Source organism: Marmota monax, unplaced genomic scaffold, assembly GCF_021218885.2.
Source record: "Marmota monax isolate L192 unplaced genomic scaffold, Marmota_monax_Labrador192_F-V1.1 WCK01_AAM20220418_F8-fsc00018, whole genome shotgun sequence".
NCBI classification, from domain to species: domain Eukaryota; kingdom Metazoa; phylum Chordata; class Mammalia; order Rodentia; family Sciuridae; genus Marmota; species Marmota monax.
The window spans coordinates 3,711,574-3,739,362 of NW_026692201.1; the positions used below are offsets into that span (position 1 = coordinate 3,711,574).

The window sequence follows — 27,789 nt, forward strand, 5'->3', positions numbered from 1 at the left end:
CTTATGTGTATTAATGCATTTAATTTTAATTAGTAACATGCAACTAATATTAAAAAGATTACTACCTGAAGAGGAAATGATTAGTTTTATAAATGTTACTTTCCAAAATTACAAGTCTTAATATTTTGAAAGATAAACAGCCTCAATAGGTCATACATTCATACACATTCATGCAGTCTATCTTTATATATGTTTTATATTTACAGCTTCACCTTTAATTCCCCTTTTTTGTAGAGCAGAATTCCCCTATCCTCTAAACAGAAACCATTTGAAAATTTAACAATTAATAGGAGGTAAGTTCAAAATGCAGGGAAAGAGGCTTTTTACTACACAATATACTAAAATCAAAAAACAATGTTAGACAAGAGTGTACTAATGTGTAAACTAGGGAAAACAAAACAAAAATGCTTTAACAAAAAAAGAAGAAACACCCCACAAGATCTATCAGGACCAAAATGGGGGTAGGGTGGTGGGTGGGTCATTTCCTCTCATTAAAAATCAAGAGTGCAACATCTATAGTTAAACAACTTTATTAACATAGTCAAGCAGTGATTAACATTCACATCTATTATGTCACATCATACAAATGTAAATACAAAATTACTACAGTACAATATATATTCTCTGCATGATCCAAAATATTTGGTGGCCCCAAAAAACTCTCTTTAAAATTCAGCAGCTTATCAAAAATTAAAACCGTATTCTATTTAAAATGAAGATCTGTTAGCACAGAGTTAGATAGACTTCAAGAAATATCAATTTAGTACAGTTTGAGAAGTTGCAGGAGGATATGTTTGAAGGACACATTCTAACATATAGTGTGGCAGGTACAGGAAACATCAGATTTAAAGCTTTTAAGCGTAACTCATACAACCTAAGTTGTCAGCAGAAAGATCAGTTATTTAACTAAAGCTAACACTACTAAATTATTGCACCCAATGTTAACATGTCTATTAATTGTAAAACTGTTTTATAATATGAAGTGAAGTCATTTACCACATTTAAACACCTCTTCTCACAAGATGATAATCTATTGAGTAAAATTAATTACACAGTATTGTCTAATTATTTCCATAAAAATCAACCAAGCTCAATTTGGTTATATATCCAGAGGAAAACAACAAAGTAATATGAGAAAAGTATACAGTGGAACCCCTTTAAAAGCTGACATTAGAAGGGGACCAACACTGCCTTAAAGGCTAACCGTGTATATAGTATGCTTTTCGAAAGATAATTAGACCTGTAAAAAGCTAATTCTGTATAATACCAAGCCACAACAGCATGAAGGGATTCTAGGTAAACAAAAATTATAATAAAAGAACAACTACTGGTTTTCTAATTAGTGATACAATACTTGGCAAATAGATTTGGCTTGGTTTTAAAATGCACAAGAGGTGAAAAAAATTCACCATTTTAACTTCCCTCAAAACCATGCATACATTCAGCTGTTATGCATCTTTTTATTTAAACACAATACATTCTGGGATACAAACCACAATACATAGTTGCTGTAATTTAAATGTATACCTTAAAAATATGTATAATAATTAGGCATAAGGAGTTATCTACATATATGTAGTGCCAATGGGGGAAAGATCTATATATAAGACTGAAAATATTAGTTGCAAGTCACCTAGAAAATGTACTGGTGAATGAAACTAACTTTCAAGTGAAATATAATTTTAAAGAGGCATTAGAAGCATTGCCATATTTAATACAGTACGAAATGCATTAGGTTGGTATACAATGCCATTGCAATGTATTAATACTAGATAATATTATTAGCAACACAGCTCACTATTGATCTGATTTTTCACCTAAGATTATCCCAGGTCCTTAACTATTCGAAGACCAGAGTTTTCTTACAGATTCCAATGACTGCACTTCATTAACAATCCTAGGAGCAAGTGTTTTACCCACTGGTAATATTTGCAAAAATAATTTGATAAGCAAAGTTGTATTTTGAAGTACTACCAAAGGAAGGATTTAAATTGCAGTTTTGCATGACACACTCTTCTCTTGGAAAGAATGTTTTTGCACCATTATCTGTTAATACATTCAATATGAATAATATAGACATACTATATGAAGCAAAAAACACTTCCCCTCATGGCAAAGGTCTTAAATTTAGACTGAAGGGTTTAAGACATAATTAGCTTAATCCTGGCATTTCAGCCATGCAGAACAACTTTATACAGAGGAAAAAAAAATCCACTTTCCTATTTTGAGGATTTGAAGAGGAGGAACAAATTTAACTCACTTTCAGTAACCCTGAATGCGTAGGTCTTGTGAGGAGGGTTCTATACCATTCCAGTTTGCAAACTAACTGGAGGAAAAAAGAAATCAGACAAACTGGGAAGATTCTCAATGAAATACACTAAAAAAATGAAGACCATTTAAATTAAGTATGACGACCCTTTATAAGCATATGCCACCAAAGCAAAATTGATACAAGGTATTCACCTGAGATAAAACTTGTATCTGTATATTCTATAACTGAGTAGACAAAGCATTTCAAGAGGAAAGTCAGTTGAAATCATTTTAAAATATACATCTGATCCTATTTTACAATATATGCAATTTAACAAGTCAGATCAATGAAAAAGTCTTAACCAAAAAAATCACAGTGTTTATCAATGTTAATTACAAAATGTATGCTACTTGCTTTGTTTTTAAGATGTAATGGCTTGGTTAAGTATTTAAAAATCTATTGTTCTGCAATCTAATTTGCATAACAAAATCAAGTAGCAATAATGTAAAGCATCAGAACTGGCTCTTAAAGATATTTACATGTTGATTATTTTGGAAATAATCAACCAAAAATATAAAAGTGATTTTTTTACACAGTATGAAGTCATTAAAGATATTAGACAATACAAAAAGCAAAATTATTTCCTGAATAAATGAATATCTGTGGCACTAAATTCACTCACTAATGGACTGGTAACATGGAACTGCCAAACATGCATTTTAAATTATATTAAAAACACTTTCTGTTTCCAACTTAGGTTGATCAGCAGCTTTTGTTCTGTTAGAATCCTTCAAAGAGAGAAGCTCAAACAGGAAAAAGAAGGCATATATAAAACAGTAAACACTGACCTCCTGAGGTTCCTACAACAAAAATATTCAAGTAGAAAATCTACATCACTTAGCAGCGGCTATTTCTGTAGTTGAGCACACTAACAGCATTTTAGTGTGTAAGGAGCAGATGAAGTAAGCCGTGCTTTAAGCATGCCAAGAGGCAGAAACACTGGAATGTAACAAAGACAAACTCACAATCTCATAGACATTCAGTCAACACTTAAAACTATTAAGACTACACCACAAGAATTAAGTTGCTTTATATATATATCCCATGATGTATTAGGTTTTATCAGAACAATAAATGCTAAATCAGAGCTTACCTCAAAAGATAACTAAAATGGCTTCTGCAAATTCCTGTGCTATATACTATGTTATCTGAAATATAATATAAATTAGGAAGAAACAATAACCTCAATGGGGAACAAAAAATTCAACCTAATCTCAGGTTGCCAGTCATATTAATTTACTTCCATTTTTTTATTTTAAGATTAAATTTTCTTTAAATTTAGAAACATGTCAAGTGACTACAAAGATGGGCATTCTTGTAATTTATACATCTAACTGGAAGCTAACTTCTAGTCAGAGAGGCAACAATTTTGCTTTTAGTTGATACAGAATTGTCAATCACAGGTTTAGATAACTACTAAAGGTTATTTGTTTTATTGGGTTTAGAGAAGAATTTGGCCATTCTTTTAAACTTAAAATGTTTACTCACTATTCCAAATTATTAAAATACCTCCCATATTAAGTTCTAAAAAGTATTTGAAGCATTACAGGCCACTGATATAACGTAGGGACAAAATAGCTATCCTATCCAAGTTTTAAAGACAAACAAGAAAAGAAATTTTGAGCTCCCAGTGAACTAACCATACTAAAAAGCAAAATGCTATATACACTTTGAATCTAGATTAAAAAAAAAAAAAAAAAAAAGGATGGGCACATTATAAAATGATTTAAATTTCAGGCTCTACAGACTGAAATTTGCAAAGCCAAAGTTGAAGAAAGAAAGTGAATGACAGAACATGTTAAACACACATACACACATACATACACACACACACACACACACACTTAACAAAAAACCTTTCTACATGCTACCATGCATTTGAAATTTTATGAAACAGTATTTATAAAGTCACACGCACACAGCTCAAACTTCAGTGCAATGGCTGTATCATTCAACACTTAAGAGAACAGAACCATGCAAAGAGGAGCAACTGCTTATAAAAATGGTTATTTAGTATTTATTCTGCAATGCAAAGGTGACAAACTAAAATATAAAAAGGCTGTTATGGCTTAACATTTTGTTGCAGATTAAATATGCAGCATTGAAAAATGGAAAGGCGTGGCTTCGTCTCTGACCAGCAGAGTTAAAAAGAAAAATCTCTCCATTTTCCTTCATCATCATGGGATACACTGTTCAGGCAATCCAAATTAATAAAGACTTGCACTTTCATATGGACATAAGATCAAGTGTACCAGTTAGGTTTTCACATTCACAGTATATAAGAAAATACACATGGAAGGAAAAGTAAAGGGTTAACTTAACAAGGATTTATTCACAGGAATACATGTAAGTAGAGAAAAACAACAGAAAAGCTAAACAAATGAAATGAAGAGGATCCAAACCAACTTTCACTCTGTAGCTTTTAACTTGCACCCTGTGTGCATATATCTAGGGCACAGAGGGCCACCAACATGCGCCAATACAGTGTAGGAACCCTGCATTACATCCATTAACTTAAACATATCTTTAAGATCATGCTTTGAACAAAAAAAGGAAAGCTTAGAAGGCAATATGTTGAGTGGGAATAAACATTGAAATAGAGCAATCATTTTTCAACTTCTACAATTGTCTTTATGTGCCAACTAACATTTATGCAGCCTTTTACAGATCTTTTACCATGTCATTTAAGTTTTAGAAGTTTTGATAAAAATCACTAGTAGTATATAACCATGCAGAAAGCACATCACACTGACAGCACAGAGGCAAAGATTTTGCACAGGTATATCAGCTTTCCACATTGTGCAGGTTACACACAAAACAATATCAATCTTATTCCTAACAGATCCTAAAAAGATATTTCAAGGCCTAGCTGTAAACTACAGTACTTTTATATATCTATATTCTTAATAAAAATAAAATCCACAAATCTTAAAAAGGAATTTTAAATGCAGGGCTATATTGAATTGGTAAAATGCAACACGAACTGGCGCAACATAGGTCAATGAATACCAATCTCACTCTATGTGATGCAAGCATGCTACTTTCCCACTAATTTACTTTCAATCACTATGAGCCAGAATGCATGCCTGAACCTTAAACTGCACTTTAAAATAATGTGTTGGCCTAGAAATTAAATCTAATGAAGTACAACCATCAAATTATATGCACTACATTAATGTTTTAATGTAAAATTAAGATGTCAACTTTAGTTCTGATATGCCCAACCCCATTTATTCCACCCTCCCTCCCACCCCGCAAAGGTAAAAGGAGTGACTCATTTGGCATTTCACAGGGTGCTTCATTGTTTAAATTTGTTTTGTTTTATTTTCAACATTTTTTGGGGGTACCTTAAATTGTAATTTCCAAGAACCTGCTTCTACTATGGGAAGGCAAGCTGATTTTAACTCTATTAGTTTTGTTTGTGTAGTTCTTCATCAGCATGCAAAACAAGGCCCCATAATGTGGGAACATTTATATAAAAACCTTTAAATTAAAAAAAAAAAAATCTTCTTTACTGTTTGTAACCCCCATTCTTAGGTTTCCTTTATTGTGCGCTATAGAATTTTTCCTCTTTCTTATCCCTATGCATCATTTATATGGTTCTTGTTTTGGTACAATTCCCCATAATATTCCAGAACGTACTATTTTGTGAGTAGACTGAATAGATTATTTTTGCTTCTTCACATCCAGTGCGGAGTTGTAATTGAAGACAGATTTCCACCCACAAAGGCTCCAGATGTTAAAACGTTTCCCAACATCGACTTAATACAGTGACGGCACACCTCCCTCCCGCCCCTCCCAGTAGGGTTGGGATTGTACTGTATTCCCTACTGGTATACCCTTCCCCCCTGTAAAGGGTAACATTTTCCCTGGGTGCAGAGGCTCCCTCATAGTCTCCAAGACCGAAGGACCTATAAGAAACAACAGAAACAATTTTATCTTTAACAGCTGTCAGTGGAAACATAAAATTCATCATAAAACAATACTATCTTTACCTATAAAATAAGAAATTGGACAAAATGGCTAAGATTATGTTAGTTAATTTTAACCACACTGCTTCCTTCTTCTATGGCTCTGAATTGTTACCTGCATTAGATATGAAAAGTGAGGCCAAGTTGAGGAAACAGAGAGGCACACAAAACTTTGTACAGATAAAATTTGCTTTGCATAATGTTACCAATCTAATTCTATTTTTTTTTGGGGGGGGGGGGGGCAAAATGAACCCTAATGGGAACTGGTTATTTTTTATATAATAAGTTACCTTACTGTCTTCAAAATTAAATACCACTTTCTTTAGGACAATCACTTTTCTTACTTACAGAGAATTAAAACATCACTCACTTTTCCAGTAAACCCAGCACTATGGAAACAAAAATTTACTTCAAGAACCAGAAAAGCATTAGTTATTTTTGTTTGATGTTTCACCACAAGGACTAGAAATGTGCATTACACTATAGACAGTACATTCAGTAAATATACAAAAGCAAGTTTTAACACCATCTTCTTAATGTTCTAATTTTCACTCTTCCAACTCAACTTTATTTGGTTATTTTTTCAGGCCAGCTGATTTTCCTGATGAGAAATTTCCTAACACAGTTTTAGTGGTGAAAAGGACATAAATAAATTAGATAAGATTATTGGATAAACTATTACCTGATAGTGGTCCTTTTAAACAAAACTCTACCACCCACTCATGCCAAACTTTGGATATGCAAGAATATTCATGTGAATTCACAGAGGGTGATTAGTGCATCTGTGGAGAAGTACAGCAACCCCCTTTTTCTCCTGCCTCTGAAAAAATGGGAGAGGAGTACAAAAAGGCAGGAATAAGAGGTACCAATCCACTTTTAGCTCTAATTAGGAAACTGAAAATACCAGTCTCAGAACAATCACCACCACAGTTAATTTATGATGAGACCAAAGAGATAATAAATTTGAAAATGATCAAAACTTATTAACTCAATGTTGAACCCTTTAAAACAAAGTCATTTCATCTACTGCAGTCACATGATTCAACAGTGAACTAATAAGCACGCTAAAGCCACAAAACAGCTCTGAGGACTTGACACCTAAGTGGGAAAACTATGCAAAGGGCCTGAGACATTCCTTAAGGTTGCAAAAGTCCATAACTTGGATAGTACATTTTTTCCAGATTCAAAACCTAAATCAGATTAAACAGGCAGCAAGCAAAGGAAAACTCCAGTGTCGAGCACAATTCAATTTGGTGTACACCTTCTGTAAACACATTCAGTACACCCTCTGGCTTCCAGTCAAATCAGTCTCGATTCAATTCATCTTCAAAACCTGAACAATGTCAAAACTCTGGTTCACTGTACTGGCTAATGTTTCTAACATTTACTAAGCCAATTAAATGTGCTAAAAAATATACTAAGTTATGCCATTGCATACTGTTCAGTATTTGATCCTCAACATAATTTAATGAAGAAACTAAAGCTAAAAGATAGGAATTGTTAATCTCACACACAGAAAATGTGGGGAAAAAAAAGAGTTCTCACTGGACTTGGCCTTCCACTCCCACAAAAGAAAACAGAATCTTTCAAGTCCCCTTGTGGGGCAAAATTCTTAAAAACAAAAAAACAAAATTCTTAAAAAACAAACAAAAAACACACAAAAAAAACCCCTCTAGCCTTTATGTAGGTAATTTTAAAGTCTAATATTATTCCAACCCTATAGAAAACAAATAGCTTTTTATTATCTTTTACAGTTTTAGATTATAATCCTAAATTTTTCATCCTGAAAACTTCTTATAACTTACCCCTAATTTTGGGACTGCAGCTTAAGTGTACTAGATTAAACACCGTAAAAAGCTGCAAGACGCTCTTTTAAGGGAAGAGGAAACTGGTCAGAGAAACGCCTCCAATTCTCATCCCCAACTTGATTTTTAAATCCATGAAGGATCTGCAAAGAGTGAAAACCCATTAATTCATCACTAACAAAAGAAAAACTGATCTGTATAGCTTTTGAAATCAAACAATATTGATTTTTAAGAAATATTTTATCCATTTCAAAGTAGTAAGCTCAGACTTTGTTATAATCTATACCACTGTAACTTGCCTAAAAGCATCTCATAAAATATACTTTAGTTAAATATAAAATCCAACTAGTATTCTAGTAAACAAATTTATTCTAAGCAATTGGACATCACAATAATTAAAAACAAACAAATAAAAAAGGCACAGAATTTACCCAATGAATAAGACTTACCACGCTAAGTCTTTTCAAACTTGAACTATATAAGTTTTGATCTCATGGCCAAAAATATAGCTCACTAATTTCAGTATCAGATGATGCAAACGTGTAACTGCATTTTATTTCTTATTCTGTTATAACCGAGTGATGAATGGAATTAATCAAAAGGGGCACTAATAAAGCAAAGAACTATGTAGGCTCAATTCTTGTGGAAACTACTTGATTTCATTTCTGTTCAATAGTTTTAGGGGATACTTCAAATTTTAGCATCCATTTTTGGAAAGTATGCTATTTCCTTTTTTTTTTTTTAAAATATTTATTTTTTAGTTGTAGTTGGACACAATACTTTTATTTATTTATTTTTATATGATGCTGAGGATGAAACCCAGGGTCTCACACGGGCTAAATGAGTGCTCTACCACTGAACCACACCCCATCCCTGTAAATATGCTATTTTCTGTACACGAAGTAATGGTACTACATGAATCGGTGGTATTTTTTTGGGAAAATATTTTCAAAGTGCATGATCTATTGATAGTCACACCATATTTTAAGACTAAACGTAGTTCTTCATTAAGAACAAAGGTCATATAATTTACCCAGAGCGAAGAGCCTAAATTTAAACTAAATGTTTAAAAAAAATTTCAAACTTTCAACTAGAAATTTAATAGTCCTACCATGCATCATGAAGACTTATTAGTTACCTTACAGAACATGTCTCTGAGATCATCTTTTGGATTAATCCACGATGCAACAGCATCACAAAAAAATATAAAATCCTGTAACAGGCAAAAACCACATCTTAGATTGATAATACATTTATCAAACTTAGCAAAATTCAAAACATGCAAGACTCAAAATTTATGTCATGATACACTCATAGCTAAAAGGGGAAAAGCAAATTTAAAATCAACGAGGATAGGGAATTAGAAGTGATTATTTAGGATGTAAATAAATGTCCTATTATATCATAAAACAACAACAAAAAAAGCAAATCCCTGCCCAGCAAATGCTTAGCACACTGAGAGCACCATATCAATACCAATAAAATACTTTAATTATTAGATTAATTAATCATATGAATTCAATCCTAATGTGAGATCTGATTCAGCATAGAAACAATTTAAATTCAGCTAAATATATATCAACTGAGCTTAATCTGACATATTAGGAACTAGGGGTACTGGGGATTGAACGCAGGGGCCCTTGACCACCAAGCTACAGCCCCAGCCCAATTTTGTATTTTATTTAGAGACAGGGTTTCACTGAGTTGCTTATCACTTTGTCATTGCTAAGGCTGACTCTGAACTCACAATCCTCCTGTCTGAGCCTCTCAGGTTATTCAGATTACAAGATCAAGCATGGTGGCTCACTCTGGTACTCCTAGCTAATTAGGGGGCTGAGACAGGAGGATTTCATGTTCAAAGTCCAGCCTGGGCAACTTAGTAAAAGACCCCCCTTCAAAATTAAATAAGAACCATGACATATTTCATAAAAATATTTCTTCAATTTTGATTACCGTAATGAACTATTAACAATTCAACATAAAACATTCAACATATTGCTAATGGTCTGACATGTCAACTACTTCAAATTTTACCATTAAGTTCAGAAAACAAAAAAATTTACCAACATGTGTAAAACAATTATTTAAGCAAATGTCATTTACATTAAGTTCATTGTTTATTCAAATCAGGATTCTAATGCCATCCAAATATCCAAAGATAATGTTAAAAATTTAAACACACAGGGCCAAACAAGGTGGTGGACACCTGTAATCCCAGCAGCTTGGGAGGCTGAGGCAGGAGGATTTTGAGTTCAAAGCCAGCCAGCAACTTAGTGAGACCCTGTCTTTTTTGGGCAGAGGAGTGTTTCAGTGTTAGGTACCCCTGGGTTCAATTCCCAGAGCCAAAAAACAAAAACAAAAACAAACCCACACAGAATATATAAAAATTGTGATTAATATGAATGGAGTTAACAAACAAATTTCTACCAACTCTTAAGTTGGTAGTGATTTTATGACCACTGTGCTACTTCTACTACCTTTAAAAACTAACAATACTGGTGAAAAGATGTTTCTTTTAATAGATAGAGGTAAGACACATGAGAAAACAACATTTATTCCTGAAAAACAATACTAGGAGGTTATTTTGAAACTAGGATCCTTATCTCAAGGTAGTATTGGCTTATTCTGATTATTAAGTGATTAATGTTTCATGAACGTGAAATTAGTCAAAAGATCTTTTTCTAGCTCTAAGCTGTATATTTTCTATGCCTATCAATCACATTGATTTGAATTTTAAGTAATTATTTGCATTTCTAAAACCAAGTTAACAAACACCACATGTAAAATAAAAATTACCAAAATCTCAATTAAAAAGGCGGAAAAGCTCCTTTCTCTTGAAAATGTAAAGATTTTTATTTTTTTTGCATTTAATGTAGGTCTCCTGCAGCCTGAGATTTGTTTATGGTGGAGTTCAACATGCTCCTTTGTTTTTTGTGTCCAGGAAACTGGCAGTTCGATCTATAAGCTTTACTAGACTTAGGATCAGGACTGATATCAAATAATTAAAATGCCTAAATGTAACAAGAATTTAAGCTCAAAATAGGGATGAATAAATGATAAGTTCACAACATTAAAGCAATTTCAATGGCTGATTCAGTATTCTATTTACTGTTTGTAAATTTGATTTCCATAAAGTTTGACACTGTTGTAGATATCCTCAAATTCAGCAATCTGATTGACATTCATAACAGGAGGCATGTACAAAGTAAGTAAATAAGTAAAGCCTGAATAAAGATGGAAAAAAAAACCCAACCTGGCCCGATTCCAAGTAAGAATGTAACCTTACTCTCTGAATCTGCTATTATAATCTTTCCTAATCACCCCCCAAATAATTTTACTACTTAGAACATTAAAGTTAAAAACAAATCATTGTGAATATCTTACTTGGATTACGCCACTAGGATTCACACTGATCATGGTACAAATTCCACGGAATGCTGAATCCTTTTCCTCATTGTCTCTTATGTTTCTCAGAGAGGTACACCTATCGAATTACAGAATTGTTTTTAGCATTTAAGTAAAAAGCACATTCAATTATAACACTAATAGACAGTATTTAATGGAATAAGCACCACAGTGTAGATAATGGTTATATTAAAAAGAGTGTTTTTTAGAAAGCTTAACTTTCAGTTTCTCATACTTCCCGAATGATGGGCACATCTCATCTCAATGCAGTGGAAACAATGAAATTCATATTTTCTTAATAGACTACAACTACACAGACAACTAATTTGGCTCATTTAAAGTATTAATGAACCAGAGCCAAAAAAAAGTAAATTATCAAATTTTGAAAATTGTATTGACTTGTATTCCATTAAACACTACTAAAACCAATCTGAATTGAAGATTATCAATTGAAAGAAGCAGAACATAGAATATACTGCCACAATATAAACTATTACTATACAACTTATGGTGTAGATGTTTAACTTTTACATTAACAAGCAAATAAGATTTTATACATAACAAATTTAAACATGTATTTAATGCAATCCAAGTTTCCAAATTAATTCTAAAAAAGAAACACAATGCAAAAACCTAAATTTATAGAAATTGCATGCATCTTAATTTTTCTGGTGGATATTTAAATGCTTTTTATGTATAATCAAGCTTTTTAACACAGCAAGCATGTGACAATCTTATCCCATGCATCAATTAGTCGTTAGCCACAACATAAAATAAATATACATGACGATGCTACTAAAAAACCTCACAAACCTGATAGGACAAGATTAGTCACATGGTTGGCAATGATTAAGGATTGTGAATTTTGTAACCAACTGAAAATATATCTAAAAGTGAGATAGAAAGAGAAAGAAATAGTGAAGAAAAATGAATTAAAAAAAAAAGATTGAATAATACACACCAGGGTCTTATAAACTGCTGTAGCATGGGGGCCACCTCTTGAGGACAAACGTAACCAAGACGACCAATTGTTATTGCTAAGGTAACGCAATCACGGTTATACACCACCAAACGCCAACCAAGACATGAGCAAATGAGGGGGAAGGAGAAAAAATAAAGAAAAAACAACAAATAACTCAGAAACAGAAACCAACAGAATTTGTGTATGATAATAAACATAAGATTTCACCAGTGCTGTTTATTACCACCCCCTAAATAAGGGGCAGCAACATATATGGCATACTTTTGGAAAAAGAAAAAAACAAAAGGAATTAAAAAAACTCTAAAGATTGAGAGAACACCAAAAACCATGATGAATTGCTTTTCTTGCTCAAATAGTTTAAGAAAAAAAAAAAAGAGAGATTAAAATGAATGGATTTAGAGAATCATTTAAAGCCAGTCAATTTCAGAATTTAATATGAAATCTACATTTCCCCCAAGAATTAGTAAATATAATTACATTAATGAATTTTCAAACATGTCTCTGTAGCTATAACAGTTCAAATTTACTTGTCATTTCCCTGTACCTCCTTTTATAAATTATTTCATTCTTTGAAAATTATCTAAGAAAATTAATTCAAATTTTTCTAGTATATAGTTTGATTTAACATTTCCCAAACAAGCCAGCAGGTATCTGTTGCCTGATATATCAAAAATCAATTGTCATATTTTAAATAGTATGTTACCCAGTGAACGAATAGATTGGAAAATTGCTATACTATGTCAAATTCCATTCCAATAGACCTCTGAAAACTCAGGTTAATAGTCCACTAATATCAAACCATATTTAAAATAAAATTCTAATATAGTCCACTGTACTGACACGTGATATGTGGACCATAGGGAAAAATATATTGTCTCTACTATAAAAGGTTTAACATAAAATAGTTAACACATTATACTAATAGCATGCTAATATTTAATTTTTTAAAAATTTTGAAGGGGACAAACATTTATCATCAAAACTCAAGAGCTCTGAAACTTACAAAGACCTAAAACAAGTGCAATTTAGAACTGCATTCTGCAATTCAAAAGTACATACATATAAATACATTTATACACAACGGGAAAAAATACAAACAGAAAACAAACCATGAAGTGCTTTAATGGTGTTCTCTCAAAAACTTACAGGTTAACCTTTCATAAAAAAAGGGGTCGGGGAGTAAAGAAAAATGTTTAAGGATTACTTGAAGCAAACTACACAGATAATACTAAAATTCAGCAGATTCATATGAAGCAAGAGAAAGAAAACCTATGTTCAAAAGACACAAACTATGCAACATTCTCATTAAACAGGCAAGTATGAACAATCCAATGAAACATGCGATAAAGCAGATGATGGTCCATTGAAAAAGTTCAGTGTAGGATATACTACTAATTAGAAAAAAAAGCAATAATGGCGTACTAAGGAATTGGCTTTATGAAATAGTGAGATAATGGTAATTAAATTGCTAAAACTGTAGATAATGATTTTCATTTAATAATCAAAAACCCACTCTCTTTTGGATAAAGAAGACAGAATTTTATGTAGTCACTTGCAGTTAAAAGTAATCTAACGAATATCAAGCTTGTTTCTCAATTTGATTGAATCCATCAATTTGTAGAGTATTATCAATTACCGTATTATTTACTTGACATAATCATATATAATATAGATCTTCTATATAAAGCCAATTTGCTAAAGGAACTAAATAACAAATTCATCAGCTGATATCCCACAAGAAACTTTAATATACATTACACTCAACATTTATTTGCAGTTACGCATTCACATTTAAAATAAATAGGAAGTTTTGTTTAGGTTCAACAATAATTTTATAATGGCAAGTGTTTCAAATCTGAATGTCATGTATAGGTACTGCATTCTAAGGAGATAAAAGTCTGACAAGGTTTCATAACCATCCTAATAGACTTTCATACTTTTCAACAAGAAAATCTAATTAACTTTGTGAAGTAAACAGTACCCATACAGCCAAACAGCCAGATAACCATTTCATATTTAAAAGATTTCCTTCCATACCAATAAACAATGTCAATTTTAATTATGTAAAGACAAAAATCAACTCTATAATTTAAAAATACCAAATTAAAGTGTCTCTGAAAACAAACTTTCTTATTTGGAAAACCTTTCTAATTTGGAAAACCTTATTTTACTCTTTGTTCAGTATTTGGTAAGAACCTCACTGACTATGAATAAATTACTAGAATTATCTTAGGATATAAAGAAAGGGATGTGCCTGAATGAATATGGAACTTAAATCTTTCATTATTAGCAACAATCAGGGATGGTGGAAAGAATAGGACTCAATCACCCTAAGTGTGTTCTATAGTATGGAAGGTACTCTTTAATATAAACATGCTCTCTGTTAAGTGCAAAAGAGAAACAAGCCTCCTAAATAAAACTCCTATAAGGAACTGCATGAGTTCCCAACTGAAGGAAATTTTATGATGAAATACAAAATACAAACGCCACAGTTAACCAGCTAGTCACTGTAATCTATTTTTGGCCAGATTTTCATAGATTAAAAAAATCAGCACTTTGCATCTCTCAGTTACACTCTGGATTAATTAAAAAAGCAAAATTCATACAGTTCAATAGTTGGCTGGAATCCATTTTAGGGAGTATTAAAACATGGAAATAGGGGAGGAAAAAGTATTTTTCAAATGTTTCTGAAAACTGGTTATGGAATGTAGTTAAAAGAATACATTTTGTTAGTGAGAATTCAAAATAAATATAAAAAGCTGAGTTTTTAAAGCTAGCTTATTGCTTTGGTTTCTCTACGCATCTTAATATAATATTAAAAGACAACTAATTTTCTCTTCACCATAACAGTTCAGTTATATGGTACCTGTATTCTCTAACAACGTCTTTGGTGTGTTGGGTCTGTTAATGATTTCTACAAGCTGGTGCAACACCATAGGAATATAAGGCTGCATCTCTATACCTAGATCATCCCACAGAGAGAGAAAAAAGAAGAAAAAAAAAAAAAAAAGAAAAAACTGAATGTTAAAACATTAGTGTACAACATTATGCTTCCCTTATTAAATGTGACATAGCTTTATATGTATATATATGTATGCACACAAATATTTTTAATTAAATTTAAAAAAAAAAGCAAAAAACCAATTATGAAAACATCAACAAGTCTAAAAATTTATACTTTTCTGGGAGTGGAAAACCTCTTACCCATTTGAATGGAGATTTCTCCAATCGCCCATGTGGCATTGTTGCAGACTGAAATGAACTCCGGATTTAGATTGGTTCCCAATATTGGCATGAAATCGGCTTGGAAAAGAAAAGAAAAAAATAAAACTAAGTAATAAACTTCTAAATAGTAGTCTATTAAATTTCAAAGGGAACCTACTCAGTAGAAACATAAATCTAGGCAAAAAATGTTTCACCATAAAATAAACATTATAATAGCAATTATGAAATTGATGAAAAACACTTCCTAATGGCTGGTAAAATTTATCTTAGGGAACAGAAGGAGGTAATTATCTGGCTACTGAATTTTTATTTTGAATTAACCCAGGAAACTGAGTTTTGGCCCATTTTAGTTATCTTTAGAAATCGAGTAATCTTTTTGTGAGACTAAGAAAATTCAAATTAAAAGTGAGGAAAACACAGCCAGGCACAATGGCACATGCCTGTGATCTCAGCGGCTTGGGAGGCTGAGGCAGGAGGATGCTAGTTCAGAGCCAGCCTCAGCAATTTAGGGAGGCCCTGTCTCTAAATAAAATACAAAAACAGCTGGTGGATGTGGCTCAGTGGTTAAATGCCCCTGGGTTCAATCCTGGGGGCGGGGAGGAGTAGAGAAAACATGATAAAAATGGAATTTTCCTCAAAAAAAATAAAAAATAATAATAAAAAAAATAAACAAAACAATCCATGACTTTGGTTTTAAAGCAACTTTCATTCTACTGCCCAATCTGAAATCTTTAAATATTACTTTCCACTAAAAGAAAGGAGGGCTTGCAAAGAAATATCTCATTATAGGAGAAGGAAGGAAATGTGCAAAATAAGTCTAGACAGTCTTGCTATAACAGAAAAAAACCCAGGGACCAACTTGATTCAACTTCCACTGCTAGCATCATGACAATTTGATTATGACTTCATAATGATGTTAATACACATACACAAAAGCTAAAACACAAAAGATACCCTTGGAGGATGCTGGGAATCAAATAGTTATGAAAATTGATAAAGAAAAGCAATCAAGTAATTACCCTGTACCTCTTACATGATTTGTACTTCAGGGTAACAATTAATATGGCAAATGCCTCTTTTACATATATTCTCACTATTAAATAAAGAATGAGAATATCATGATGGGGGGGCAGTAACCAGGGATCAAAACCAGGGGTGCTTAACCACTAAGCCATATCCCCAAGCTTTCTTAGTTCTTATTTTGAGACAGGATCTTAAATTGCTTAAGGCCTAGCTACGCTGCTGAGTTGGTTTTGAATTTGTAATCCTCTTCCTCAGTCTCCAAAGTTGTTGGGATTACAGGAATGTCACCATATTTGGCCTATTATAACTACAGGCGTGGGCCACGATGCCCAGCATAATAAATTTTTAACTCTTGATAAATTAGCGGGTTGCAATGGTTTGAATGCCTTCTCCAAAACTCAGGCCAAAATTTAATTAATTGCCCCTATGATGGTATTAAGAGATGGAAACTTGCTGGGTGTGGCAGTGCATGCCTATAATTCCAGTGACTAGAGGATCAAAGGTTTAAAGCCAGACTTCGAACTTTAATGAAAACTTAAGCAACTCAGCAATAAACAAAAAATAAAAAAGGATGGGGATGTAGCCCTTGTGGGGAAAAGTGCCCTTGTGTTCATTCCTGGTACCAAAAAGAAAGAAAGAAAAAGAAATGAGCTGGGTATATAGCTCAGTTGGTAGAGTGCTTGCCTTGCATACACAAGACCCTGGGTTCAAACCCCAAGCAACACCACCAAAAAAAAAAAAAAAAAAGGAATGAGTTGGGGAGAGTGGGGTGGGAAGTTTAACAGGCTGGGCATGGTGATGCATAGCTGTTATACCAACTACTTGTGATGCTTAGGCATGGAGATCACAAGGCTGAGGTCAGACAGCAAAAAAATCCCTATCTCAAAAAAATAAAAAAGGGCTGGGATGTAGCTCAGCAATAGAGCACTTGCCTCACATGCACAAGGTCTTGGGTTCAATCCCTAGTACAAAAAAAAAAAAAAAAAAAAGGTGTGTGTATGGGGGTTAGATCCTAAGGGCTTTGCTATTCATGAATGATTAGATCTATTCATTTAATCATGAATAGATTAATGATGTTATTGTTGGTATGGATTTCTGATAAAAGGACAAGAATCCCAGAATCTCATTAAACCTGAATCTAGATCTAACTGCCAATGTATTAGTGAATAAAAAGGCTCTCATTACATATGAGCCTCCAGAACCATAAAATAGGATTTCTCTCAATGGGCCAGATCATTCTTTGTTATAGGGGAAAGGATGTGTTACAGGATATTTAATTCATCTATTATAGGATATTTAGAAATACCTTCTGCCTATATGCAATGAATACCAGTAAAACACCTCCCTAATGTTAAAAAAATGCCTCAACATAGTGGAAAATATTCCTTCGAGACCAAAATTGCCCCACTAGAACCACTAATCTAGACAATACTCATTAAGATTGACAACATTACAAAAAAGAAAACAAATTAAATGAAATCTAGATATCAAATGCCTCTTCAAGAAAGTACACAATACCACTTACCCTGGAATCTCAAAGAACCTGTCTCTAGATCTGAGTGCCAATGTATTAGTAAATACAAAACTTAGAAGTATCTTCAATGGCACCAGAGAGATGCAATTAGTAAAATACAGAGTATGACAAACTATTTAGGACAAAACAAACAAAACAACAACAAAAATCCTTGGTTTAACAGCAGAAACAAATGAAAAGAATTTTCAGTATTTCTGTCTATGGATAGTGGCATAGAGGAGACAAAATTGTACATATACCGACACCAGTTATACTGACACAGTAATAGAAAGCTTATTATACTTTACTGTTTTAAAAAATTTTAATAAAAAGTTTAAAAATTATCTTTAATTAAAAAATAATAGGTAATAAATATTTGTATGACTAGCTCCCCACAATATAAGCATTCATTATAGTTTTATAGTGGTTGGGTTTAAAACTTTAGTATGGCTCTTAACATATCCTAACGTTATTACGCAAAGTCTAGAAATTATTATTATTCAAAAGCACAACTGTAGCAGGTGAAAAGCCGTGTAGGTGTTTTAAAAGTGATATTTATTTAAAATTTCCTAGATATCTGAAAAGTTATGCTGGTGCATTAAAGAAGAAAACCTGATACTATTTCTGGGTACCACTACAAAAAAGAGGCTACTTATGAAGATGCCTGACTACACTCAGTATGAAGGCTTCATTGGTGGGCATATCTGTTAATTCTAAATTGGTACTACTCACAATTTCTTCCAGTCACAGGACTGCCTAAAGGGCTGCTGAATAGACAGCGAGCTCAAGGAAACTGGAGTTCCCACATCCTACCTGCTTCGATGAAAGCACCTTTACATTGGCCAGTAGTAAAACTATATACTTATAAACGTTGAGATTCCACAAAAATTTTTAATAAAATTTAGTAAAAAGCAAATCTAATGTAAAAATAATTTAAAAAAAAACCACATCCAAGGCTGAAATTATTCATACCTATACAAGGTTTAACATGCTGAAAGCAAGCTTTAGTCAGGTCACCTAATAGGGCAAAGGAACTCTGTCGAACTTCTGGCATTTTATCCTGTAAGAGAGAAGAAGAAATTAATCCCAAGGTGACAGGATGATCCAGGTTTCGATTCATTTTAACCTTACAAATCTTACCTGCATGCATTGATACATTAGTGTTAGGATGTTACTTCTGGCTACTAGCTGTTCAATGTTGCCTCCAAGACCTTCAGCCAGCCCACTGAGTAAATCAAGAGCCACTATCATAAAATCTTTATCTGGAGCCTCATATTGATCTGGTTGAGCATTGTTCAGCTACAATTAAACACATTTTATTTTTAATCAATTACTGAAAAAGTTTGTATACTTTATGTCTAACTTTAGATATGAAAAGAAAATACCATGGCTTGTGCAAGAGTCTTTTGTACTAGATTCACACAACGCTGATACACAGGTTCACAGTATGGAAGGAAGCCAGACTGCAGGGCCGTGGCGACTGAAGATAGGCACTAGAAAGAATAAAGTACACATGCTAAAATATTCTGGGTAAACTTAAGATTGTGATAAATGCTTAAAACAACTCAAAAGGATCCTAGTTGTTTATGAGTCTGCTTTACTACTAGTCTAGAGCAACCAGTTTATCTTTTCGAACCCCTTCTTTGGATGTCACTATTGTTGTCAGCTTGCCAGCCTGTCAGGAGAGGTTAATTTAGAAGAGAATGTAAAGAAGTTTCTATAATGAGTTTGTCCTTCAAGGACAGACTATATGTTCAAAATTTCCCTCAAATATAAGTGATAATTTATGCCCCTATTCCAAAGATGTGGCTAGACTTTACTGGACACATGGAGTCCTTGTTTAAAAATAAATATACATAAACATATATTTAAACCCTCTATCCATGGATTCAATTTGTGGTAAAAAATATTAAGAGAAATAAAAAAGAAGGTGCATTTGTATTAAACATGCACAAATTGGGGGAAGGGTGTTGTTATTCCCTAAACAATAGTATGCAATAACTACGATTCTTTTTGTTCTGTTAGAATAGAAATTAGCTGTTGTTCTTAGTTGCAGAAGATTTTCAATTCCTGTCTAGGGATAATCCATGGCAGAAATTGGTGACCCTTAATATTATACGGGGAATAAAAATGAAAATGACTCAAACTGGCTCTAATAAAGTCAATTCAAGTAGGTCTGTCATGTTTCATTCTGAACACCATATCTTTAAAGAAAAAAATAATAAACATACATGGAAAAAATTTCAAATTAAAAAAATACAAAGTGAAGACTCTCCACATCAGCAAAAGTCCTAATGCTACTTCACATGTAATGTGAACAGATAACACAAAACAACAGAAAACATATTATAAATACATTTATTATCCATAGAGTAGTTAGAGTACTGTACAATAAAACCCTTTGTCTACTTTTAAAAAATATAATGTCCATTACACTTTTTCTATTTAACAGTAATTCTTCATACGAATGTATTGTAACTTAAGTAATAAGAAGTTGTGTATTTATTCAATATTTAAAACAGAAATGGTGCTGAATATATCAACTTATTAACACTATTATCATAAAACCCATTTTGGATTAAAACATGTATTTTTGATGACATACCATGTTAAATTAGCTAAATATTACCAGCCCAGCATACCTCAAGTAAAGGAAAGAGATCTTTATCTTCATCCTTTAACATGTTCCATTTCTGGATCAGTGGAGGCATTAGCATCTGAATATATTCCTATTTACAATGATGAAAAACATGTAAAGCTCCACTATCATATGTAAATAAGTCCACTGAGTCTATGAAAATTAAAACCCATTTAGAGCAATTGTGTAAAATCATTACAGAAGGCATTTTAAGACCCATTCTTTACACTAAATAGTTACTTTAAAATCTTTTGCCTACCTTTTCATTTAGATGACCATGTCATCTTATATTCTTTTTGAAACAAAATGTTCATCAATAAATACATCACTACATCAAAATGTAGTTTGTTAAATTACAAACAAAAGAACATTTAAGTTCTACTCTTCTGTAACAGAATGTTACATGTAAAACAGAATGTTACATAAAAAATAGCTTTGCTTTTATATAGCACATTATAAATGAACAGATAAACTTACATGAGGAAAAAGATTCACAATTAGCAAAGAGAACGTATTTAAACTGAAGAATAACCAATAAAAAAGCCAATAATCATAATAATCATATAAATAAGCGGTACAGATTCTGAAGACACCCAGAAAACACAACCTATCCTCCAATCAAACTAATACCAAAGCAATCCTATAAACCAACCATCTTAAACATCCCTAAGACTTTTGATTTAGCAATCACATGTATCAAAACATTTTTCAACTTTTCACCAGGGAAATTAAGCTACACTAAAATTCTATCATCATATAAATCCTAGTCAAACAAATCTACTGTCCTCTTCTACACTATTACTACAGACAAGATCCTTTTGTACCACATAGCATTTTTAACCTATTGCCTCAATTTCTAATTGTTTCATATAGTACACCCAATATACTTGCACATTCTGAAGAAAAAACTAGATGTGGTAATTAAAAGTTAGTGTTTATAAAGTGGTAGATACAAAAATACTTGGAATTAAAGAAAAGTAGGAATCTAGAATATAATTTTTTTTCTTTTCCTCTAGTCACGCATTGGTGCATTCCTAAGAGATGCTATTGTAATTTCCACCTATTTGAAAGGATATACTTGCTGCCTTTCTAAGATCTATATTCTTAAAGAAGCAAAAATTAACTTCATATTTCCAGTCTTTTTATTCCCAAATTCAAGCTTATTGAAAATAGCTTAGATACTTACTGGCTTGTTTAAATGATGTCCTACTGAATCTGCTAATGTTCCTATGGCGTCATAAAGAATAAGCAGGTTCTTATGTTGGTATTTACTAAATGCGAAGACCAGGGTATCAAGTATATAAGCAAGGTAAGGAACAAGTTCTGTACAAGCCTCCTCTTCTAGGGTAGCAAAGGCACTAAAATTTTTTAAAAAGAATAAATATTTATTGTTGTGTAAAAGAAATAACATACAATAGATAGGAAACAATCTTATTTACAGAGTACCTATTTACATTTTATATTCCTTGCCTCATCACACACACCAGTTGCTTATTTTTACTATTTCTTTTCCATTGTTTAAAATCACTTTTTCGTTTCAAAGAGGCTGTTTCCATGGTATCTGCTTAGCTACAGTGGTAAAAACTGTAAATATTGTTCATCTGTGTATTTACTAATTCAACAAGTTTATTTAGTGCTGAACTATTTATATAATCACTGAGTAATGGGAATATGGTCATGAGAAAACAAGCCTCTCAGGGAGCTTGGATTGCTCTGGATTAGTGAAACTGGAATTAAAACAGTTAAATTCTACTTTACAACTCACCCTTTATATGCATAAGCACATCAAGGATTATTATAGAAACACAGGAAAAACTTGAGTCTCGGTGCAATTACTTCAACTTGATATCTAAATGTCTTATAGTAAAAATGAAAACCTTAGTCATGAAAGTCCTACTCATTAGCATTCAGAACTATTTATCCATTACCTTTGTAGCATCTGCCATAAATTACAAATACACAGTCATTAGGCATTTCCTACTACCCTGTAAGTTTCAATTGGCAGAAACTATAAGCCTAGCATCCAATATGTGTAACAACTAGTAGCTAAAGACCAACAACAAAAAAATCAAAATGTACTGAATGAATAAATCACAGGAAACCAATCTATATCCTTCTCCAATTTTTAAAAAAAGATTTAGTGCTATCAATCACCATAGCCCCCTTGTTCAACTTTTCCCCATCTCATTAAGAATTAGAACTCTTCTAGGTATTACTGCTTCAGACCTAGTAAGGTTCAACTCAAATTTACTTTCCTCTTTGCAACAGTTTTTTTTTTGTTGTTAAAAAAGTCAATGGGAGCTGGGGTTACTCAGTGATAGGGCGCTGACCTAGCATGTGTGAGGCACTGGGTTCGATTCTCGGCACCACGTACAAATAAATAAATAAAGGCCCATCAACAACTTAAAAAAAAAAAAAAGGCAAAAAGAGTAAAGCTATTATGAATAAGAAGGGGGAAAAAGTCAATGGTAAGCCAGGTAGGGTGTGCATGCCTATAACACAGCAACTTGTGATGCAGAGGCAGGAGGATTAAAAATTCAAGCCCAGCCTGGGCAACTTAACAAGACCCTGCCTCAAAATAAAAAATAAGGACTGAAAACATAACTCAGTGGTAAGTGCCTGGGTTTAATTTCCAGTTTAAAAAAAAGAATCAATAGTAGAAGCAATTCTACTTGAAAAAGATTGATAAGTGGCAGCCTTTTTAGAACACAAAGGTTTGTTCTAGGAACCAAATACCTGTGTTAATGAAAGCAGGAGGTCTGATTTATAAAAGAGAGATTCAAATCTGACAGATAGCTAGGGGCACAGATCCACTAAGCATCAAAAGTCACAGATAAGGCTGTTTCCCTGTAGTATGCTATTTTTAAGTCCTTTTGGGTATACAGACTGAGGAGTGGGATAGCTGGATCAAATGGTGGTTCTATTCCAAGTTTTCTAAGGAATCTCCATACTGCTTTCCATATTGGTTGCACCATTTTGCAGTCCCACCAGCAATACGTATGAGTGTGCCTTTTCCCTCACATCCTCGCCAACACTTATTGTTGTTTGTATTCTTAATTGCTGCCAGTCTGACTGGAGTGAGATGAAATCTTATAGTAGTTTTGATTTGCTTTTCTCTAATTGCTAGATGAACATTTTTTCAAATATTTGTTGATTCACTGTATATCATCTTATGAGAAGTGTCTGTTCAGTTCCTTGGCCCATTTATTGATTGGGTTATTTGTTGTTTTTTTTTTTGGTGTGAAGATTTTTGAGTTCTTTACATATTCTAGATATTAGTGCTCACGCAGCCACATCAATGTTTATAGCAGTGCAATTCACAATATTTAAATCGTGGAAACAACCTAGATACCCTTCAGTAGATGAATGGCTGACGAAAATGTGGTATATATACACAATGGAATATTATTCAGCATTAAAAGAGAATAAAATCATGGCCTTTGCAGGTAAATGGATGGAGCTGAATAATATAATGCTAAATGAAATTAGCCAATCATAAAATACGAAATGCCAAATGATTTCTCCGATTTAAGGATACTGATTCATAATATGCTGGGTGGGGGGAATGGAAGATTAAATGAACTCTAGATAGGGCAAAGGGGAGGGGGGGGCAAAGCGGGAAAGGGAAAGGAAGAGGTATATCAGTATAGGAAAGATAGTGGAATGTGATGGTCATCATTACTCTAAGTACATATATGAAGACACAAAGGATGTGACTCTACTTTGTGTACAACCAGAGGAATGAAAAATTATGCTCTATTATGTGTAATATGAGTTGTAATGCATTCTGTTGTCATATATAACAAATTAAAATTAAAAAAAAAAGTCACAGATAAGTGACAAACCATAAATTTGTAGGACTTTCTGTGGAGTTACGGTAATTGACCTGTAGACTAATACGAATCTACTCAAACTTTGCTATTCCTTTAAGAGTAGAAGTCCTGCCAGCAACACTTCAGTTGTCTGAGAGAATAAGGATGTGAGATAACTCTACTGTTAGCATAGCCACTGAATGGAAAAAAGAACAAATTGAGGAAGAAAAGCAAAGACTGAATGAAATTCAGATAGAATCACATTTCGATGCATAAAAACATCAGATAACAGTTGTAAATAGAAATTTATCAGCCTAACAAAATGTGCAATTCCCAACAATACATATCAGTCCTATAAAAAATTCACTAAGAAAAAGCAGGGAGGAGTCAAGTTTTGTGGTACACACCTATAATCCCAGTGACTCTGGAGGCTAAGGCAGTAGAATCTTGAGTTCAGAGCCAGCCTCAGAAACTTAAGTGAGACCCTGTCTCTAAATAAAATATAAAAAAGGTTGGGGATATGGCTTAGTGGTTAAGCACCTGTGTGTGTTCAATCCCCAGTATCAAAAAAAAAAAAAAAAAAAAAAAAGGAAAACAACTTCCTTCTATTGCTTGAGGTTTTCTGTTATGAAATATTACATTAATGGTTTAATGTCAACATTCCATCACAAGTATGAAAATTTGTCTCTCACTGAATTACCAATTCCATAATAAAGACTATGTTATAAATTTGTCCCACCTGCAGGCAGCTTCTTGTACTCTCTTGTTGCTATCCAGGATACGCTTTAGCAATTCTGTCATTAATGGCTTCAGGTACGTGTCTGGTGGCTGGCTAACTACCCAGTGTGCATAGCGGCTAAGTGTCCAGCATGTTATGGAGCGCACAAGAGCCTTTTTATCAGAGAGGCACTGAATAAGGTGAGGAATAAGCTCAGGCAGGTATGGAATCATGCCCTGCATGCAACCTAGAAAAAAAACAAAATAACAAAAAACTTTCAAAAGGTGCCAAATGTGGTTTAAAATTTTTTAGTTGAATACAAAAGTGACACATGTACCCATGAAAAATATTCAGTGTATTCTCACTGCTGTATATATTATAATAATCTATACCAACATTATTTTAAAATAATGGAAAACAGAGTTAAATGCTCCCCTGAAGTTCTTTTTAGTAGGATTAGGACTTCATTTTACCTCTGCTAAAAAATTACAGCTTGCAGAAATGCCTATGTTTTATTTCTTGTAGATGAATGTTTACAACCAAAACAAGATCAACAATAACTCTTTATAGGATGATGATACTCCTGTTTTTCTCAGGTTTCCCAAACTTCTTAGAAAACAAAGCTATTTTTCTAGCAAAAATGCTTCAGACATCAGAGCCCTTTTTGTTCCCTCTACAATAACAAAAATATCTGCAAAGTGACCTGTCTAGGATAAGAAGTAAATCCAAGACTCTTTAATCATTTAAAAATGGTTCAAAATAGAAACTTATCCCAAGATGGCTTTTGGATTCAATGATTTCTTTTAGTTTAATATGGACCACAGTTTTGTCTATGCCATACTGCTTTACCAGAGAATAATCCAGTATGTAAATCTAGAGTGAACCCTCTTTGCTTACAGAGTAACAATTCCTTAAAGTAGCCCAGCCTTATACCACGTATTGAGGACTTCATAATCGAAAATGGACTTACCTTCAGCAATTGCTCCTAAAACCAAGATGCCTGATTCTTTAACAACCCATTCATGATGAAAAAGCAATTCTTTCAAAAGGGGCAAAATATGTGGCAATAGCTCATCACGATATACATTTGCAAGAACATCTAAAGCAGCAGCAGAACATTTTCCTAAGAAAATATTTAATTAAAAATAATTATATTAATCTCTATTATCACTTAGTTACATATTTAAACATAAATACTATATGTATAATGTTTTAGTCATACCTTTAGAGTTAAGAATTCAATTAAATAGAAGGTAGTCACATGAAAAGAATCTATTAAAGAGAATATGCTTTTATGACAAAGAATTAACAAAATAATTATGCAGACATTTAATTCTGTACATGGAGGTCAGACTAGAATTCTACTGACTACATAGAAAAATTAAAATGAATACTGTTCCACTCAATTCAATACTTCCAAAATAGGATACCTACTGTTAAAATCCTGAGGAAAAATAATATACCCATTTATTAATTCCATTTAACATTTCTAGTGGTAGACCATTTAGAATCAAGTATATAATCATTTGGCTGGAAGTTAGGCCCATAAATTGGAACAAAAGTCACCACCAAATGAAGCATAAAATGTTAGAAAATATTCTTTACAAAGGATTAACTATAAAATAACTTGAATTTTATTAACCTAACAACTTAGATAAGAACCAATGAAAATATAAAGCACAATAATTTTTCCAATGTGAAATAAGAATAATAGCAAATAACTAATTACAAAATATTAGAAATGATACAATTCTTAAAAAAAAAAAATCCTGATTCTAATGCCATCACATCAGACAAAGTTATGGGTGGAAGGGGAAATATAAGGAAATGCTTGGTTGCCATTCTATATGGAAGCACTGAAGTCTAAGAATTATTTGCTTTCCATACAATTGTAATAGATTATCCCTTAAAAAACAAAATAAAACAAAAAAATTCTTTTCTGGCATCTTTTCTAGAGCAGGAAAGAAAGAAATGGAATCACAGAGGATGCATCTTGAAATTCACAGTTATGGTGAGAATTGTTTCTCACGAGTCCTGAGCGATTGTGACTGTCTTGGGTTACTATGGGGTTTTCTTTCCCCCACATTTCGTTGGAGTTTGGCTTAAATGATGAAAACATGTGTGTCACCTAATACTTGTAGCATGGCTAAATAAATATACACTCAAAAAAGCAAAAAAACGCTGTTATGTCAGTCAAGTAACACCTTAACCATCAAAAAGAATCTTAGTTACACTATATGCATGCTGGATCCATAGAATTGAACAGTACACTAACATGCAACAGAAGACTGATATAAAATGAGATATAGGCTTCATAGAAAGGCAGAGCAGCAAATTGCATATAATCTAATTTTGTTTTTGAAAATTTGACTTCAACTTTAATATG

The 27,789-nt window shown here is 32.8% G+C and overlaps 1 protein-coding gene across 3 annotated transcripts in view; it reads right to left on the reverse strand.

The window, feature by feature from the left end:
- Positions 1-514: 514 nt before the first annotated feature.
- Tnpo1 (transportin 1) overlaps positions 515-27,789 on the reverse strand; it is an 89,684-nt gene continuing 62,409 nt past the window's right edge. For all 3 annotated transcript variants that reach the window (XM_046427269.2, XM_046427279.2, XM_046427286.2), the window contains exons 12-25: positions 26,374-26,526; positions 25,425-25,650; positions 22,060-22,231; positions 20,878-20,964; positions 19,621-19,728; positions 19,376-19,534; positions 19,208-19,295; positions 15,679-15,777; positions 15,341-15,436; positions 12,454-12,529; positions 11,472-11,571; positions 9,226-9,300; positions 8,088-8,230; positions 515-6,222 (exon numbers count right to left, since the gene is read on the reverse strand). In XM_046427269.2, the coding sequence (XP_046283225.1) occupies positions 8,123-8,230; positions 9,226-9,300; positions 11,472-11,571; positions 12,454-12,529; positions 15,341-15,436; positions 15,679-15,777; positions 19,208-19,295; positions 19,376-19,534; positions 19,621-19,728; positions 20,878-20,964; positions 22,060-22,231; positions 25,425-25,650; positions 26,374-26,526 (1,547 nt within the window). In that variant the 3' untranslated portion in view covers positions 515-6,222; positions 8,088-8,122. The remainder of the gene's footprint in view (positions 6,223-8,087; positions 8,231-9,225; positions 9,301-11,471; positions 11,572-12,453; positions 12,530-15,340; positions 15,437-15,678; positions 15,778-19,207; positions 19,296-19,375; positions 19,535-19,620; positions 19,729-20,877; positions 20,965-22,059; positions 22,232-25,424; positions 25,651-26,373; positions 26,527-27,789) is intronic.